Source organism: Cryptomeria japonica, chromosome 10, assembly GCF_030272615.1.
Source record: "Cryptomeria japonica chromosome 10, Sugi_1.0, whole genome shotgun sequence".
Lineage (NCBI taxonomy): Eukaryota > Viridiplantae > Streptophyta > Pinopsida > Cupressales > Cupressaceae > Cryptomeria > Cryptomeria japonica.
In genome coordinates this window covers 497,840,937-497,860,640 of record NC_081414.1, presented here as the reverse complement: position 1 = coordinate 497,860,640, position 19,704 = coordinate 497,840,937, and the positions used below count along the sequence as shown (strand labels likewise).

At 36.9% G+C, this 19,704-nt stretch overlaps 1 protein-coding gene across 1 annotated transcript in view; it reads right to left on the bottom strand.

Annotated features, from left to right (window-relative positions):
- LOC131039419 (methylcrotonoyl-CoA carboxylase beta chain, mitochondrial) overlaps window positions 1-19,704 on the bottom strand; it is a 147,942-nt gene that overhangs the window by 40,618 nt on the left and 87,620 nt on the right. Inside the window, exons 7-8 of the mRNA XM_057972178.2 lie at window positions 8,730-8,804; window positions 7,041-7,172 (exon numbers count right to left, since the gene is read on the bottom strand). Coding sequence (XP_057828161.1) covers window positions 7,041-7,172; window positions 8,730-8,804 — 207 coding nt within the window. The remainder of the gene's footprint in view (window positions 1-7,040; window positions 7,173-8,729; window positions 8,805-19,704) is intronic.

Sequence of the window (19,704 nt, the reverse complement as noted above, 5' to 3'; positions counted from 1 at the left end):
CTCCTTTAGGAAGTTCAAACTCTTCATTGCTTTCTTCTAGAAGGGAGTTTGCAAATTTAGAAAGTTTTATTGTTTTATTCTTCCCTTAAGAAATTCGAACTTCATCCTTAGAAGCTTCCGTCATGTTTTAGAAAGTTTTATTTACTTTATTCTAGAAGTTTATTTTCTTTCTAGAATATGACCTTGACATGTCACATTTTTTATTGACTTTAATTGTTTTAAATGCCAAGTCATCATACTTGCCAACTTGGCAATTCATATCATCTTCATTTTATGCTATCTTCAATGGGCCCTACATCGTCTTAGACATTCTTTCTCAAGCTTCAGCGAACTTTGTTCATATTTGCCAAGTGCAACCTTGCCTAGGCTGATTTTCAAGGTCTCAAACCAAGGGCGAACTTTGAAATGCTTTGGACACCCTTGTTTATGCCTTGGCGGACTTGGATGAGTCGTTGCCCTCTTTATTTCATGCCAAGGTAGGGCGGACTTAGAAGTTATTGTGCCAAGGCGGAGTTTGAGTCATATATGCTTTAAAATATCTTCTAGGCGAAATTTATATTCCTTGTGCCATGTTTTACCAAGGTGGACTCGGATCAACCTTAGGACATGTGCACACTTTCTTAGGCGGACTTGGCAGAGTGTTTAGGCATGTCATTCTAGCTTCAACTTGACCACATGTAGGAGTTTGCTTGACTTTCGCCATGAGTTAGTTGACCCTGGGTAGGAGTTTGCCATCTGTCGGACAATTTTACTTGGACATGCCTCTCCAAAGGAATATATATAGTATAATGTTATTCAATTTGAGAACACATAGAATTCCAAGAATGCAAGTATCAGATTGAATCAGATATATACATTAAAATACATCCAATAAAACCTGGGAAAATCAACGGTCCCCATCTGCGATGGGGCGATGTGTGAATTGGGTCACAACAGGACCCAAACTGCAAATACACTATGTAGGACTTTTGAGTCTTTGATAAAGACTTGCTCTCTGTTGTGACCTTTTTCACACATCGCCCCATTGCAAATGGGGACCCTCTCTTTTCCTGCTTTTTAGGGTTTTTGTTAGTGTCCTATGACCTTTTGCTATAGTTTCACCAAGCCTTGTCCAGTTCAGGGCATTTTGAGGCCTGACAATTGAAAGTTAGTTTTTGCAAGTTATGTGATTCCGAAATGCGAACACCACCAGAGTGCTTACAGAGGCCAAAGGACGAAGATCGCAATTGATTTGGACGAATTTGGACAACTTTCTATTTTTAGAAAGTTTGTTTTTTTGCTTTTTCCTATTTTTTAGGAAGTTTCGTTTTTGGCCTTTTTAGCCCAATCCCCGGTATGGCTATTTTTAGAAAGTTTTCCCTATTTTTTAGGGATGTCTGTTTTTTGCTTTTTCGGGATGCAGACCTAGGGTTTACACTTGCACCACTGACCAGCTTCGACCAGAACTCGAACATTCCAAGTTTTGACCTAAAAAAGCTAAATCCCTAGATTTTAGGCTTTTTGCTTTTTCGGGATGCAGACCTAGGGTTTACACTTGCACCACTGACCAGCTTCAACCGGAACTCAAAAATTCCAAGTTTTGACCTAAAAAAGCTAAATCCCTAGATTTTAAGCTTTTTGCTTTTTCGGGATGCAAACCTAGGGTTTACACTTGTACCACTGACCTGCTTCGACCGAAACTCGAAAACTCCAAGTTTTGACCTAAAAAAGCTAAATCCCTAGATTTTAGAATTTTTGCTTTTTCGGGATGCAGACCTAGGGTTTACACTTGCACCACTGACCAGCTTCGACTGGAACTCGAAAATTCCAAGTTTTGACCTAAAAAAGCTAAATCCCTAGATTTTAGGCTTTTTGCTTTTTCAGGATGCAAACCTAGGGTTTACACTTGTACCACTGACCTGCTTCGACCGCAATCCAAAATTTTCAAGTTTTGACCCAAAAAGCTAAGTGCCTATATTTTAGGGGGTCATGGCACCTTCAAAGGATAATCAGCTCGAAAAATCATCTTGATCCTCAAATGTCCTGAAATTCTGGAATGTCATCCTGATCCTGAAATTTGACTAAGTCTGGAAAATTGGAGAATCCTCCAAAAACTAGAGTTTGCATTATTAGTCCTAGAGGCCCGAAACCACTCTCAAACATCCTGACAATATATATGAAATATAACTTAAAGAGAAAAGACATATTGAAATACCACTTTTACTTAAATGTTATATTTCATATATAGTCCGCCCTCTTGAGAGCCTCCAAAAGTCCGCCTTCGAGAGCAAAGGTCTAGAAGTCCGCCCATGTTGGAGATGTCTAAAAGTCCGCCATGTTGGGAGGTAGACCAAAACTCCGCCAAGATGGGAGAGATGCTTGAAGTCTGCCCAAGAGGAGGGATGCCTAAAGTCCGCCCTAGGAGGTGTCTCCAAAGTCCGCTCAAGGTGGGAGTGTAGCCTAAAGTCCGCCCAAGCATGCCAAGTGATGAGAAGCCAAGTCTAAAACTCCGCCATAGGTTAGAAAGCCATGAGGAGGTGTCTCCAAAGTCCACCCAAGGTGGGAGAGATGATAGAAGTCCGCCCAAGTTGGGGACACCACCAAAGTCCGCCCAAGATGAGACACCACCAAAGTCCGCCCAAGATGGAAAGCGCCTCAAAGTCCGCCCAAGGTGGAGAGTGCCTCAAAGTCCGCCCAAGCATGTGGGAGCACTCTTCAAAGTCCGCCCAAGCATGTGGAGAGCGCCTCAAAGTCCGCCCAAGGCGGGAGCACTCTTTAAAGTCCGCCCAAGCATGCCAAGTGATGGAGAAGCCTTGTCCAAAGTCCGCCCAAGAAGAGAGGTCATGTGGGAGCTAACTTCAAAGTCCGCCATGCCTTAGGAGAGTCATGAGGAGGGACCTTCAAAGTTCGCCCCATGCCTTAGTTAAATTTACACTTTGATGGAGGCCATGAAGGAACACTCACCAAAGTCCGCCCAAGAAGAGAGGTCATGTGGGAGCTAACTTCAAAGTCTGCCCCATGCCTTAGTCAAATCTACACCTTGATGGAGGCCATGAAGGAGCAATGTCTAAAGTCCGCCCCATGCCTTAGCCAAAATTTCGCCTTGATGGAGCCAAGTCTAAAGTCCGCCAAAGGTTAGAGAGCCATGTAGGAGGTGCCACCAAAGTCCGCCATGCCTAAGGGGACTCACCAAAACTCCGCCCATGGTGCTGGTCATCCAAAACTCCACCCAAGGTGCTATTGAGTGAATGGCCTTGAAACTCCGCCCTATCCTTCCATGTTGGTGGCCAACCCTTCAAAGTCCGCCATGTTTTGGAAGAGGCCATGATGGCCAACACTCTAAAGTCCGCCATGTGTGTGGGGTGCCCAAGGGGTGAAGTCCAAAGTCTGCCCTATGTTGGAGACCCATCAAAACTCCGCCCTACCCTAGCAAAATGATGCAAAGGTCTAGAAGTCCACCCATGTTGGAGATGTCTTAGAAGTCTGCCTAGGGGGTGTGTTCCAAAGTCCGCCCTATGCCTTAGCTAAAAATTCGCCTTGATTGAGCTTTGCTCAAAGTCCGCCCTCCATGTTGAAGGGACCCTTCAAAACTCCGCCCAAGGAAGTAGATGCTAAGTATGATGTTGAAGAGCCTTCTCAAACCCCGCCATGCCTTGGAGAGGTAAGGAAAGTCCGCCCAAGTTTGAGGAAGATGAAGGTAAGCCTCCAAAAGTCCGCCTACACATAAAAGTCAAACAGAATCAACGAAAATACAAAGTGATGTCATGAAAATCCTTCAAGATTTCGAACTTAAATCCAAAATAGAGAGTTTTCAAAAGGAGAATATTGGAAGATTGATAAGGATTTCGAACTTAAATCCAAAATGGAAAGTTTTTTTTAAAGAGAATATTGGAAGATTAATAAATATTTCGAACTTATAGCCAAATTGGAAACTTTTGGAAGATATTTTCTTTGAATTTGGAAACATGACAACACTTTCCAAAAGAATGAAATTAAAATTGGAAACATGATTTGGAAGATTTTAAGGGTTTCTGATTGAGGATTTAACTTTATTTACAAATATTTCGTTGTAAACTTCATTTCTACACCAAGAAGTTCGAAAATATTAAGGAGAGCATAGTAAAATACTTTCAGTTTGGAGTTCATATGGAGAAAGTTTTGGATATTGCTGGAAGTTGGATAAACTTTTTTGACAAAAGTTTCACAGATTTTTGGAGAAAGACAACCAGTATAAGGACGAATTATTGAATCTCTCCTGAATTTTTGAGTATTTTTGAAGGTGAAATTAAATTCATGATGCAGATTTATGTATTTTCTGAGTTTTTCCAGAGTTTGAGAAATAATTTTTAGTGAATTTGTTCAAATTTCTAAGGGAGGAAAATCATTTTTTTGGCTAAGTATAAGAAATTTTTGGAGTTATAACACTTGGTGTTGATTCACGATCACAACCACCCTTGAAGACTGAAGGGTTTTGAGGATGAAATTTCAGTTTTTATGGCTAAGTATGAAAATGAAGTGAAATTTTCCAAACACTTAGCCATTCGCAGCCTCGATTTTCTTTAATCCAAGATAGATTTCTAACTTATTTTCCTTTGGTTTTACAGGTCGCAAGAGGAAATAGAAGCGGGATCATCATAGAGATAGCAGTTGGCGTTCACAGGCAAGGTTCATCCGGGCGTGAAGATAGCCAAAATTTGGCTAAGTATGGGAAATGTTGAAGGCATGTCAGGGTATCGAGAAGAAGGACATGTTCACAGAGAATGCCTGAACAGCTTGATCGCATCATTTCATATTTGCAAGGGGTTACCCAAAGCTTTTTAACCCTCCTCCCATGCAACATAAATTGGCAACTGAAGGCAAGATCATCACAGAAAACACAAATGGAGTTTCGAGCCAATTTCAAAATTGAAAACAGGACCACAAGCAAGGTTCGTCCGAGCATAGAGAGGGTCAAAATTTGGCTAAGTATGAGAAATACTTCGCAAAGAGATTTCTTCTCCAAATTCGAGGCACTTGAAAGAATCTCAAGGCATCAAGAAAGAAAAGTTCTCAGACTTGGTGAAAATATGGAAAAGTTAGATAAACTTCCAACTTCTTGAAGAATTTCATCTCCTGAAGGAATTAAAAAAGACAAGCTCCCAAGTAGAATCAAATGGCGACAAGAAGGAATCAAATTTCCATAGACGATTTCTTGACACAAATTGGAGAATTCAAGAAAGACATCCAGCACGTTGAGGTGGCACCTCGTCCTTTTCCAACCAATCAGATCGCTCCAAGTCAGCATGTCCAGGTTCGATGAACCTGACTTATCCAGAAGCTTCTAGAAGGGTATGCTTCACAATGCAACAACCTTCTATTTTCATTGATGGTTCATATTTAGCAAGAAGGACAAGTGTCCCAAATGTAATTGGTCGAGGGTAGTTAGTTTTGGGAAACCCTAATTAGGGTTTATAGCTTTCAATCTGGGCCCTTGATCACTGTTTGATCTCGGCCGTTCATTTATTCTTGAAAACTATATAAGGCTACCTCCTCTCATTTGGAGAGTGTGAGGTTTTTGATGTATTGTTGCTTAAGGTCATTTCCAGATAATATATTGCATGTGCGCTGCTTTGTAATCTCTATTATTTGAATGATTTGCATGGTTTCAATTAACTCAACACTTAGTTAGAAATAATTTAGATTTGCTTTCATTGTTGTTAATTTGAATGAAGGATTTGATAAGTGTCAATTGATGGTGTATTTCCGCTCATACTTTTGGTAAATGGATGATTTCCATTCTACCGTGCAAAGTTAGTCTAAGCCCATCCCTTATGCATCCCAACATCCCGATCATAAGCACAACCCATTGAAGATTGCACCGGCCTTGTGTAGTTGTCCCTAGTGTGGCGAAGCAAGGTTTGGTTTCTCGAAAGCACCCAGTTGATACTGTCTCCAAAATTCATAGGATTAGATTAGCCTTCCTAAACCCTATCTCTTTTCTCTTTCTTTTGAAAGTCTAAATCCCAGAAAATTCCCCAAAAAAGAAGAGCCTAAAATTGCTAAATCCATCTAAGTCCAACAGTTCAAGAATACTTGTCAAACGTAAGTCCCCCTTGAAAATTTCAGCATACACTACCCAAGAAGCTATTCCACTAAAGTCGCTTGTTCGCACATATAGACCTTGGAATCAGTAGCGATTTTTCAAGAGAGGATAGAATACCTTTGGGTATCCTATCCTAATGTTCGGTAGATGATAAAACAGACACCAACACTCCCTTAGAAAATTCTTTGCCTTCAACAGATAGGTTATATGTCATGTCAAATGGTCAAGAAGCATTTGTTCAACAAAAATCTTGAGCAGGTATGGGGATGCATGATAATGATAACATTAGTGGATGCCATATAGAATTCTCATAATGTTACACATGGTTGTGAGCCATCCAACAAGGCTTTGTCAGTCCTTTTTGACATTGACAATAAAGCCTTTGGCATTGTTACTATCTATGCACATGATGCAATAGAAAGGACTCCAAGGCAGTGGCTCGTGGATGAACTACCTAAGACCCAATGGTCTTTAAAAATGATTTTGATATGGAGGTGGCATCTAACAAGCAACATCACCTTCTGATGAGATGTATTTAAACACTAAATTCTTTATATATTTCACACGAAAGATAGGTTGGTCTATTACAATTGACATCCAAGCAGCACTCTCTCTGTTTGCCTAGGATTTCAAATTTTCACCCAGTGGAAAATTAAAAATAATTTTGAATTCAATAAAACACTATAATAAATTTGAATGCCAGGTTAAATCCTTTATTTTGACACAAGTAATGATTCAACAGCAAGAATATGCATCCGTTTCCTATTGTGAAAGTATTGGAAGCCACTACCAACCTATATTAATACTGATTATAGAAGTCTAAATTAATTGAAAATTGATGGTATACAAATGAAGTGATGATCGTATCATCCTAGGATTTCTTGATGAACTTGTAAAGATAAGGCTGTAAGGCTTTAAAATGGCTCTAAATTTTAAATCCTTTATTGAAATAAAGAAGGAATAATGAGCTTGAACAAACCTGGGCTCCACCCATTACAGAAATTCTGGCAGTAGGCCAAAGAAACAAAAAATTTGGACTGTATGCACGTCCACACATTCCATAGTTCCCAGCACCAAAGCTTCCTCCAACTATAACTGTAATTTTGGGAACCTGTATGCAAAATTGGTAGTGGAAAATCATGTATTCCTTCGCATTGTCAAAAGCATGCTTAACAAAGCTAAAAGAAAAGAAATCAAAATTGATTGTAAAGATAGTGAACAAAGCATAGTATTTGCTTTAAAACATAAGAAAAGTTAAATCTTTAGAGACAAATCTTATTGCACCAGAGAAACAAGAAAACTCCGCATATGTTCAAAATTTTACAAAGAATGTCAGCTTATCTATCGCTACTTTTTTAAAAGCATCTTGTTAGAACAAAATTTGAATACATTGTATTTGTTTTGAATCTTTTGATTACATCTTAAAACTGAGAGTTCCATATGTTTTAGTTTGTTCAATTAAGGGATTGATTTCATTAGTTTATAAAACATAAAATTGTTCTTGGTAGTGACTAAATGTTGAAGGAAGCCTGTCATCCCTTACAGGCTGGTGGGCACCGACAAATTTAGTTTAGGGAGTTGCTGAATCATCCATGCCAAAAACATATCTAAGGATGTTTGTGAGCCATTCACACCTCCTTGCTTCACAGTAAATGCAAGGGAGTGCCCAAGGGCTTTAGAGATACATTCATACGTATATAAGATAAATTATTTACATACAGAATAAAAGCTCTGTATTTCATCACACTATTAATCGCTATATAGATAAAAAGCTATAAATGTTAAAGTAATATGCAATAGAAAAAATTACGTTTAGCAACTGTCTATAGGACTAACTTGATTTATTTAATATTGCTACCAAAGAAACAAGATTCTATGCAATCTATGCAAACGTTGTAGGTGGATCATGGAAAGTTAACTTGATTTATTTAATATTGCTACCAAAGAAACAAGATTCTATGCAATCTATGCAAACGTTGTAGGTGGATCATGGAAAGTTATCTTAGGTCAATTACAAAAGTGATTAGACTCATATTCAGCATCGACCATATTTCAATTTTAAGTTTTAAATTTAACACAGGTATTTTTTAACTTCTATAATAACCAGTGACACCAAAATAGATGGAATTAATATGCATTGCAATTGATCCTCCTCATATACATTTTGCAATAAACCATAAACATAAATTACTAGCATATAATTTGATGAAATAAATATCTATGGGACTAACTTGAGTTATTAATCTTGCTATCAGAGAAACAAGATTCCATGTAAGCTAAGTAGACGTCGGAGGTGGAAAGATAGCTTAGGCTAATTATCAATTAGATTAGGATGATATTTGGCATTGGCTTATTTCAATTTTAATGTTTTAGATTAAACACTAGTTCAATTAACTTTTATAATAACCCACGACACTGAAAATAGATGACAGTTATATGCATTGCAAAATCATCCTCGTACACTTCCTACAATAAACCATAAAGATAAATGACTAGCATGTGATTCCATGAAATACGATCATATGTTGCTGATATCAACAAGAATATTGGATCTTTTCACATGGGGTTTAGGGTCTTCATTTTGATGTATAATGTATCCTGATTCCTGAGCACAAGTAAATATAATTCCTCCTACTGGTGAACCAAAATAATAAAAGTAGAAAGAGACCTTTGCACAGGATACTGCCATCACCATTTTCGCTCCTGCCTTGGCAATGCCACTTGCCTCTGATTTTGAACCAACCTACAAAACAGTAAGATGTAGTTAAACAACGATAAGCAATATCTACTTTCTTATGAGATGCACCAAATCAGAAGTGCCTTAACAAAACACTAAGAAAATTTAACTATAATGGTAGCAAATCTGAACTCTAATGGAATCATTTGGCATTGCCAGATATATATTACCTCTGAGAATGAAGCAGGGAAAGCAGTCAAGCTACTCATTCTAGAAGTTTGGAAGGTAACAAGACACAGAAAAAATTTAGCAGAGATCATGAGATGAAATGAGGATGATGAGGACCACAGTGGAGTTGTAAGGTCCTCTGAAAAAAAAGAGGATGATGACCACAGTGGAATTGTAAGGTCCTCTGAAAAACTAACTGGAGAGAAATCAAGACGTGTCATTAATGCAATGTAGGGTTTCATAGCCAATTTCTCTGTAAACATGCTCTGATATTTTACCTTATTCTCTAAGAAAGATAGAGTTTTTTCATATCCAACTCCAATCCATCCCTTTAGCTATCAAACATAGGCCTTTTAATATGTCACCTTTTCCCTCCCAACATCAAGTACATAGATATCGTGCTATCCATATATTTCGAGAAAAAATAATTGACAAATAATAGAAAATTGAGTGCTAAGCTTATATTTTATTGAAAATTAGGTAACAGAAATAGATTGGAAGAAAACCACATTTACAAAAATTTGTCCTATCGTCCATATAGGATCGGGAAAAAACATCATGCAGGAAATTCAAGCTAGACACCAACAAAAAAATCCCAGTACAGCCACCAGAAGCAGTCCTCCTCTGCAAACAGGAGGCTGCATAATTGGCAGCAACTGTTGCGTAATTGTCAGCAGCAGTCCTACGAAGAGCAGAAGTTCTGTAACTGTTGCCAGCAGTCACACCTAATTTTGAAAAGACACTTACAATAACAACTAATGATGTCTCTCTAAATTCTTGGCAGTTCAGGGTGCTTTGGTGTATGAAGGAGCACCTCCAACACCTGTATAAGTAAGAAACAAGGAATATGGATGAAGTATTAGTTTAAGAATAAATAATTGGCTCCAGAGAGTGGAGAGAAATAATTAGCGGTATGTTTTGGTATCTATAAACAATTGAGCTCTTTGTAAGATGCCAATACGTAGCAAAAGGAAGAAGCCTAGGCCCTTAGAAGAGAAGAAAGAGAGGAATTCTCAAAAAAATGCTAATTTCATACCCCATTTGATGAGCTCTTTGTAAAGGTTCCATTCTTGAAAGCAGGTGGTCACTAATTGACACCACCGAACTGGCTTTCCTCATATTGGGGTGTCCAAGGTAAAATCCTTACGTTATGTTTAATCTTTTTATTTCCTTTGAGCTGTTTAACATTATGCTATTTCCCAAGCACACTTCACATTCAACTACTCTAATTCACCATCATTTGAGTTTAATTCATGTAGTAATAACAGACATTGTTTTATAATATTATATATTTACAGTTTATTTCCATCAAGTAATTTGTAGATGAAATTACAGATCATGTGATTTTAGAGCCAAAAAGTTCGTTGTGACTTGAAAGTTTGTTGACACCATTAGTTTTTTATGTAATGGCAAGATCGTTTGTAAATTGTCTGACAAGGTGATGCAGATTTTTGTGGTTGTAAAAACCAGCTATGACTAAATTTTTGAGGTGACAACTTGAGGAGCTCCAAGCTTGCAATATGTAATTACATGAAGAGAACAAAGAATTGAGAAAAGTGGTGTGGCACCTGGAAGTGAAAATTATGATTTGCAACAAACATTGTCTAGTCTTGGAGGATTCCCCATTGGAGCCACGGACGAATCACAACAAGAGTTAGTTGCAAAGGAGAATTGTTAGCAACCTTTAAGATGATGGTGAAAGAGTGAAGCAAGGAGAAGAGTCTACAGAACAAAAAAGACCACCCTCTAACAAGGATATGCAAACCATGACAAAGGCATGCACAGTAAGCACTCAACACATGTACTCTTTTTTATTTTTTTCTAATGAGAACTTCAATGAGTCCTTTGATAGCTTTTTAGAAGCATAGTTAAGGAATTGATTCCAAGATGTTGAGGAGGATGGGATATAATTGCAAATGTCTTGGCAAGAATGGCAAAAGAATTCTCAATCCCATTATGATTGAGAAAAGACCCCGATATGCAAGCCTACCGTTTGGTGGTAGCAAACTGAAGGTTGGAAAGTGCTGTAACGTAGCCCAAGCAAGAGTAGCTTCCTAAGGTAAGGATGCCAAGCCATCTCTATATCAAAATCAGCCCAATGAAGGTAATTGCATTCCTAATTAATTTTGACAAAGTCTCAAGATCATTGTAGCCGGACACTAAAATATGGACAGCAACCAAACAAAGAGGGAAGCAAATTGCCATCTCAAGAGGCCAACAAAGAACCTCTAAAGAGAGGGAAGCCTTTAAGCCATGAACGAGGAGAAGATACTCCATCCCCATGATGCAAACGCAAAGAGGGAAGCAAGTTGCCATCTCAAGAGGCCAAGAAAGCACTTCCAAAGAGAGGGAATCACTCAAGCCATTAAGGACAAGATGGTATATTAGTACATCCACACGAAGCAAATACACAAAAGAAATGGGAGACTACACTCCACTAAATTCACCACTAGGGAAGTCCAAGGAAAGGAAACAAGCATGGTAAAAAGGAAGATCATGTTATTCATAAATGTTGATATATCATTCCATGCACTTCTTGTGTGAAGTGTAACCATTGGATGACTATATACAACAAGAAACAATCTGTGACTCAAAAGCCCAGCTCTTTAATATGATGTGTGTTGTGTTGTGCACACACTCCCCATCTCCGATAGGGACCCCCTTCTTTTTGCTGGCTTCACTGGTGTTTTGAGGCAATTTTGTCCTTTTGAGAAAAGTGTGAAGCCTAGGCCAAGATGAGTCCTCCAAGCATAAAGAATCAGAGTAGAAGAAGAGGGCTTCAGTTAGAATGGCCTTGAGGAAGTCATTGTTAGACTTGGACTTTGAGCCAAAAGGGATTGAAAATTTTCAATGGGTCTGAATTTGCATAATACCCTATAAGCAAAGGAGTATGGAGAATTGAGCATAGAGTGCAGCTTAGGCATGAGAAGAACAAAGCAAATGAAGAGGGGAGGCAAGGAACGAAGCCTAAATACCCCGAACTATAGGCCAGCCCAAGCTTAGGAATGAATTTTGGAGTTTTTCATCAAATTCGATGTTTGTAATCTAGGTGAGACAAAATCAGAATGGGCCTTAATCCAAAACCTGTCCCAATATCAACTTTGCTCATGACTTCCCTAAACTCGGTGATTGGAAGAACTTTAGGAATCTTAAGAAATGCTGCTGTGACCAGGTTTCATGGGTCAAAAATTGGTGATAGCATAACAAATGGGAATAAGCCTTAATCCTAAAAGGCTTCCAAACTCCGAACTTTTCCCCTAAAACTTAAGGTTCTATCACCAATTTCGGTTGTGGCATTAAAGGTGAGATTAAGAACTAATCCTAAAATGTTTTTGAAATCCAAAGTTAACACCGAATTTCACTTTTCTCCTTGCAAAGTTCGGCTTTTGCATAAAATTTTGGAATAACACTAATCCTAAAATGTTTCCCTGTGCCTAAAGTTTAGGCCGAACTTTTGACCAGCACCTGCAAATTTTGGTGTTTGCAGTGGAAATGGGAATAGTCACTATTCTTAAGCTGCTTCCTTGGACCGAACTTTACACTGATTTTTCTTCCAAAACCAAATTCTGCAGTCACTGAGCACTGAGAACTGGGCCACAAACTTGAACAAAAGGGTTGCAGCAAGAAATCTATGTGTTTATAGGGCTATAGGCCAAGGGAAAAGAATTATAAACATGGTATGAGTTCCTTAAAAACTGAATTGCAGACCAAAGTTCAGTATTTGCCCGAATTTTCCCAAAACCTTCACAAAGTTAGGTGTTTGCATGGGATTTTGGAATATGACTTGATCCTAAAGGTGTTCCAAAATCTGAGGTTTACTCCGAACTTTCTCTTTTCATCACCAAATGTAATGTCCCCTACTAAGTTTAGGCTTGTTTTAACTATAATTCATCTATTTCTATACATTTTGACTTAAACACTAACTTGAGTAGGAGACAAATCTATTTTAGCATGAATCAAATCAATGATAACATAATCTTTTCTAGTTATTGAATTGATAATTCAATTTGACTCATAGTTTCAGATTTATTGTATTCATTTAAATTACTAATTTTATATATATATATATATATATATATATATATATATTTATTTATTTATTTATATATTTATTTTCAGATAGTATTAAACCATATGTTTTACTGCAGAGTAATTCTTTATAAAATATTATTTGTTTGATCAACCTTTGTTTGTATATATATATATAAATAAACCAAATTATATTTCCTATAATATAAATTACTAGCACTGTCATTTACCAAAATACTGATCATTATTCTACCTAATGGCTGTGATGGCAGACAAATCTGACATGCATCAGATCTGGTCTGCCACAGTATGTGAAATTAAGTAGGAATGCCTTTATTTTAGTATTACTATTATACATATTGTTGTAGTCTATGTTAATATTATTATTATTAAATTCTGCATACAAACATTATTGGGCTACATATATTAAGCAGTCTTTATTAAAACACGTCCCCTATGCATACCACCCAGAGCAGGGATGTTACCGCTTGTTACTTAATAACAGTTCTGATCTGCTCTGATCGGTGTTGCAGATGATATACCTTTTTCCTTCTTTATTTCCATCGTAACTCTTATGCCCCCCATTGAAGGTATTTGATTCTTCATTTATTCGTCATCTCTTAACAGTCACACCTCTTTGATAAGTCACATCTTCCTCATTCGCATCAGTTCATTATACCAATAACACTCTTAGTGATCGCCGGCAGTTTTGGTTGATAATCAATCTTCTTTAAAAATGGCTTCTCTTAGTAATTCTGTTTTAAGACTTGATCGTTGTCCAATTAACTCTTAATGTCGATTATATTTGTGTAGTTAATCTAATCGATATTTTTGTTTATTGTTTACAACATAGTTGAGAGATGTCTATTATAAATGAATCCTTTATTCTGTTATGATCGGTGAACATGACTAATCAATCCATGAACATATAGTTTGTAATAATCACCACTTATTCATCCATCGATTCCTGTTTACAACCACTCCATACTATTCCTATTTCCCCAGCGATTAATATTCTTCCAATCTGTTTGGTTATTCTTTTATGTAGACAGTGACAGCCTTGGTTTAAATTAGGTCTTTCCCACGACTAATCCATAGTAATCAGCGGTTAATGAAGGGTTGGTAGCACCATAGCTACGATATGTATTATTATCCACGGTAATCCTGAATGATCTCTTCGTGCTATATCATCAGTTGTTTCATATGTGATTCTTATAAAGGATTGATCTGGTGGGTTGGCTAGTTGTGTGTCTACATCCATGATTGTTATAGAATAAGTAATGTTCATAATAATACTAATTTTCTCTTATTTGAATATTTTCAGAATAATACTATTAATGAATATTAATTAAATAATAATTTCAATTAATCTTTCATTAATAAATATTAATTAATAATAATAATTTCATTTAGGTTTTATATATATAAATGTTTAGGGAGGGGTCATGACAGTCCGCCCTTCCCGAAATTGCTTGCCCTCAAGCAATTGACAATTTTCTCACCGAGTCATTTCCTAATAAATACGTGCAAGGTAATGAGGCATGAAGCCTTAATACATTTAGTACACATGAAGCATGTGGCATTAAGAGTATGTAAGACATGGATGGCATGAAGTAATACACAAAGTCATTTAAACACATGCAAGGCTCGAACAAAAGTAATACCTGTAGCAATATTCAAAAATACACGTAAGATATGAAGCATACGCGTCACATGGAGGTGCAACGCATGTATATGAAACACACACGGAGTAAACACTCTATGTACAAACCTAATACATCAAGCATACACATGAATACATAAGACATGAGTCATACATACGAATACATAAGGTGTAAATCCATAACATATAAGGCAAGAAGCATTTACATTAAACATGGAGTATACACATGAATATACATAAGGTGTGAAGCATACGTGTAATATAAGTGATTACAATTAAGGTATGCAACATACGAGTGAAATACATGTAACGCATGAATCATATAGTGCATAAGCATGAGTCTACTTAAGTTATGAAGCACATAAAGTATGAAGCATGCACATAAATTCTCTTAAGTCACGAAGCATATATGTGAGTGTATGTGGTTATGAGAGAGGTACTTATGTAGAACAAGCATACACTAGATAGGAAGCAAACGCATGTAAAGCATACATGATAGATATAGTTAGAGAATGGACATGGGGTAAATATTTGGAAAACGCATCAGTTCTGAATTAATTATGAAGATATGAAGCATTTGAGAAAGGCATATAAAATGCACATTGAAAACATATCAATCATTGTGCAAAGCATATTCAAGACATAAAGCATGCGTTAGGAAGGTGTGTGTGACGCGAAGGTGTGTGTGACGCAATCAAGCTGAAAATGTGACAAACATGGAGCAATCACATACAATACAAGCATACGATGGAACAAACATATTGAAGACACAATAAACACATAAATATTCACAATTTATGAAGTGTATATACATTTAAGAGAAACATACATAAGGCATGTGAATACACTTTAAAGCATGAAGCAATTCACTTAAATACATATCAGACATGTAACACAAATAAGTATATACAGGAAGTATGAAATAGCACACATGTAAACATGAAGTAAGATAAATAAGGCATGGAGCATAGATGCAGCATTCACCTAAAATACAAAGTGATATGCCACTACACTGAGCATGACATATTGGCATAAGACAAGTAAGGCTTGAAGCAATACACAAATATATGTAGTGTACAAGCTCATATAAGAAAGGCACTCACGGAGTGGACATGCTAAAGACACACCAATCATGAAGCAACACATAAAGACAGAAGGTATTCTTGCTGAAAAACATATTAGACATGAAGTAATCACATGAATACATGTAATATATATACAAAGAATATACAAGATGTAATTATGCTGAAAACGTGACAACATGCATTAGGAAGATACAAGATGTAATTATGCCGAAAACATGACAACATTAAGCAATCCCCAAAACATATATAATGGAGCAATCAAGTTGAAGACACATCAGGCATATAGTAAACACATAATCATAAATCATTTACATAGGCAACAATTATTGTTTACAAGATCATAAAGGTAATTCATTCTATTATAAGAATTTGAAACCAGAATACAATTAGGTTTGCCCAACCGTCCCATATTGAGCCCAAAAGCGGTCACATGCCCTTTTGGCCCCCCTATGGTGTGGGTCTTAGCGTGGGTCTTGTCCCCTAGCTCATACCTTGTTCCTTAGTACTAGGTTTGCCCAACCATCCCATATTGAACCAAAAGCAGTCACATGCCCTTCTGGCCCCCTATGGCGTGGGTCTTGTCCCCTAGCTCATACTTTTGTTCCATAGTACTAGGTTTGCCCAACCGTCCCATATTGAACCAAAAGTAGTCACATGCCCTTCTGGCCCCCTATGGCATGGATCTTGTCCCCTAGCTCATACTTTGTTCCATAGTACTAGGTTTGCCCAATCATCCCATATTGAACCAAAAGCAGTCGCATGCCCTTCTGGCCCCCTATGGCATGGGTCTTGTCCCCTACCTCATACTTTGTCCCATAATTATAGTTTCCTTATGCCAAAGAGTCAGTGGATGGGAGTGGTGGCTGAATTCTGCCAAACCCAAGCCCAGGCACAGTCACATGCCCTCCTGGTCACTTGGGTGGGCAGCGTCTCCCCACTACAGATCCCTTTTACTTCCCTGGATAGTATTAAGTGCATACTAATAAGTTTATATATATGTTATTGGTTATCAATATCAAATATGTATTTTGGAATGTGGTTTCCATATAAGTGCGGGTTAGAACATATACCAGAAAAAATACAGGTGGTCATTTACCTTTCCTTGGGACTCGTGCGTATCCCTTTTCTTCCTCTTCTATGCTTTAACTAACTCCTACAGGATGGCAGGAAAGTTGCTCTGATACCACTTGTAATGTCCCCTACTAAGTTTAGGCTTGTTTTAACCATAATTCATCTATTTCTATACATTTTGACCTAAAAACTAACTTGAGTAGGAGACAAATCTATTTTAACATGAATCAAATCAGTGATAACATAATCTTTTCTAGATATTGAATTGATAATTCAATCTGACTCATAGTTTCAGATTTATTTTATTCATTTAAATTACTAATTCTATATATATATATATATATATATATATTTTTTCAGATAGTATTAAACCATATGTTTTACTGCAGAGTAATTCTTTATAAAATATTATACATACAAACAAGGGTTGATCAAACAAATAATATTTTATAAAGAATTACTTTGCAGTAAAACATATGGTTTAATACTATCTGAAAATATATATATATATATATATATATATATATATATATATATAGAGAGAGAGAGAGAGAGAGAGAGAGAGAGAGAGAGAGAGAGAGAGAGAATTAGTAAATTAAACGAATAAAATAAATCTGAAACTATGAGTCAGATTTGTTAATACATGATAGCCTCGGTAAGATAAATGATTGAATGAGAGATAAATGAAGTCTCTCATTCAATCATCTATCTCATCGATAGACTATGATAAGACTCCAGTTATCTTATATATACACATTAGATTATGATCATGATTCAGCTATTATATATTATGAACATGATACACGATCTAACTATAATCGTATCCTTCGATTCATATATATAATCTTGCATTAACAATCGGGTTCTTAACTAACATCGATTAACTTCAGTTACTAAACATAGTGCACAGGACACCGATTGGTATCGTACGTATTGTTAATGCTAAACACACCGATTGGTATCGTACGTATTGTTAATGCTAAACACACCGATTGGTATCGGTCTTAATGTCAAATGCTCACACACCGATTGGTATCGGGTTTGATGGTAAATACTTACCCAACGATTAAGTATCGAACTATATGATTAAATGCATACACACCGATTATCAGTTTGAAGAGGCACGATCAAGTAATATCTTGATCGGTCATGTCTAATAGACATGGCCGGTCAAGGTATTGCTTGATTGCCTATGTTTGCATATATATATCAATCGGTGAAATGAAGGAAGATCATCGAAATTGATAAATGTTCTTTCTCCATCTGCAACATACCAGACAATAATCAGATTTATTATATTAAGAAATAACACGTATTTGAAAGAAAAGATAACCTTGAATATAACTTGCATCTTAAATTGAAAATTGAATAACATTTACAAGATTGAATTATCAATTCAATATCTAGAAAAGATTATGTTATCACTGATTTGATTAATGTTAAAATAGATTTGTCTCCTACTCAAGTTAGTTTTTAAGTCAAAATGTATAGAAATAGATGAATTATGGTTAAAACAAGCCTAAACTTAGTAGGGGACATTGCACCAAATTTGGTGGTAACACATAAAGAGGGATTAGGACTTATTCCAAATGGGTGTCTTAGTACCAAAGTTGAAGCTGAATTTCACCATCCCTGCTGCAGACTTGATGTTTTCATTGAAAATCAGATTAGGCCCATTCCAAGGTATGTTCCCATCACCAAGTTTTACACCGAACCTTTTTCTAAGCTGAGGTTTTCCTTCCTCTAGGCTCAGTATTAGCATTGAAGGAAGCACGTGCCTTATTCCTAAGTAAGTTTCACCATACGAAATTTGCATCCTTCCCCCAACTTAGGAGTTTGAATCAGAAAATTCTCTGTTTGCAGCAGTCTTAATTAAGTCCAAGTTTCAAGGGAGACACTCCAAGTCCGACTAAGCCCATTACTCCCAAAACTCTTCCAAATGCCTAGGCCAAGATGACCTTCTAGGTCTTAGTTCATGGGACATGATGATGTTCAATAAGGTTAAATGCTGCAGAGAACAAGTCTCCAATGAATGTAGTCAAGATAGGAGTGATGAAGAATGACTAAATGAAATAATGATTGATCCTTGAACTTATGTATCCATGCAGGATGAAGAGCCCAAAGGGAAGCCAAAGAGATGAAAGAAGACTACCCACGGAACCCAAAGAACAAAACAAATCCGGAGCACCAATTGAGGATAGGATCAAGTCGGAGGATTCCCAAGATAGAGCCAAGAGATGAATTCAAGGTCAACACCCTGAGGATGTCAATGAACGAGCCAAAGACAAAGTACGAGGATAGACCACTACTACAGCGCAAAAAAGCCAAAGTGATGTCATTCTGAATCTCTGGAAGACAGAGGCAAACATAGAATACAACCGGAGCATGCAGAAACAAAGAATGAACAATTGGAGATGACTAGAATTTGGATTTATTGCAATGACAATTATTTTATTGTAAAATGACTACTTTTTGGCCCTATTTAATGCTATTCAAGAGGGGGGCCAAAAGTTAGTTCTTCACCCAGCTACCACGCTTGTCTTTTGGTGTCTTGAGCCCCGTGCATTTTTGTCTTTTAGTGGGATTGATTAAAAGCAACTTGAAAGTAGCTAGAAAGGTGGTTGGAAGTTGTTGAGGCCATTAACCAAAAGTTGTCAAAGTTTCTAGAGGTCAAATCTAGGCCATTGAATTGATTGAATCCTAGCCATTGATTCAAAATGTAAAATCTACAAAAAGCCAGTGCATCTCTCATTCTAAAAGGGGTTAGACTATTAGAATTTTAGAAAATAGAAGTAGTCATAGTTAGAAGTAAATTGAAATAGAGTAGGAATTGTCGGACATAAATTGTTGTAATGGCAGTTGAAAGCAAGTGAATAAAGCATTGAAGCAT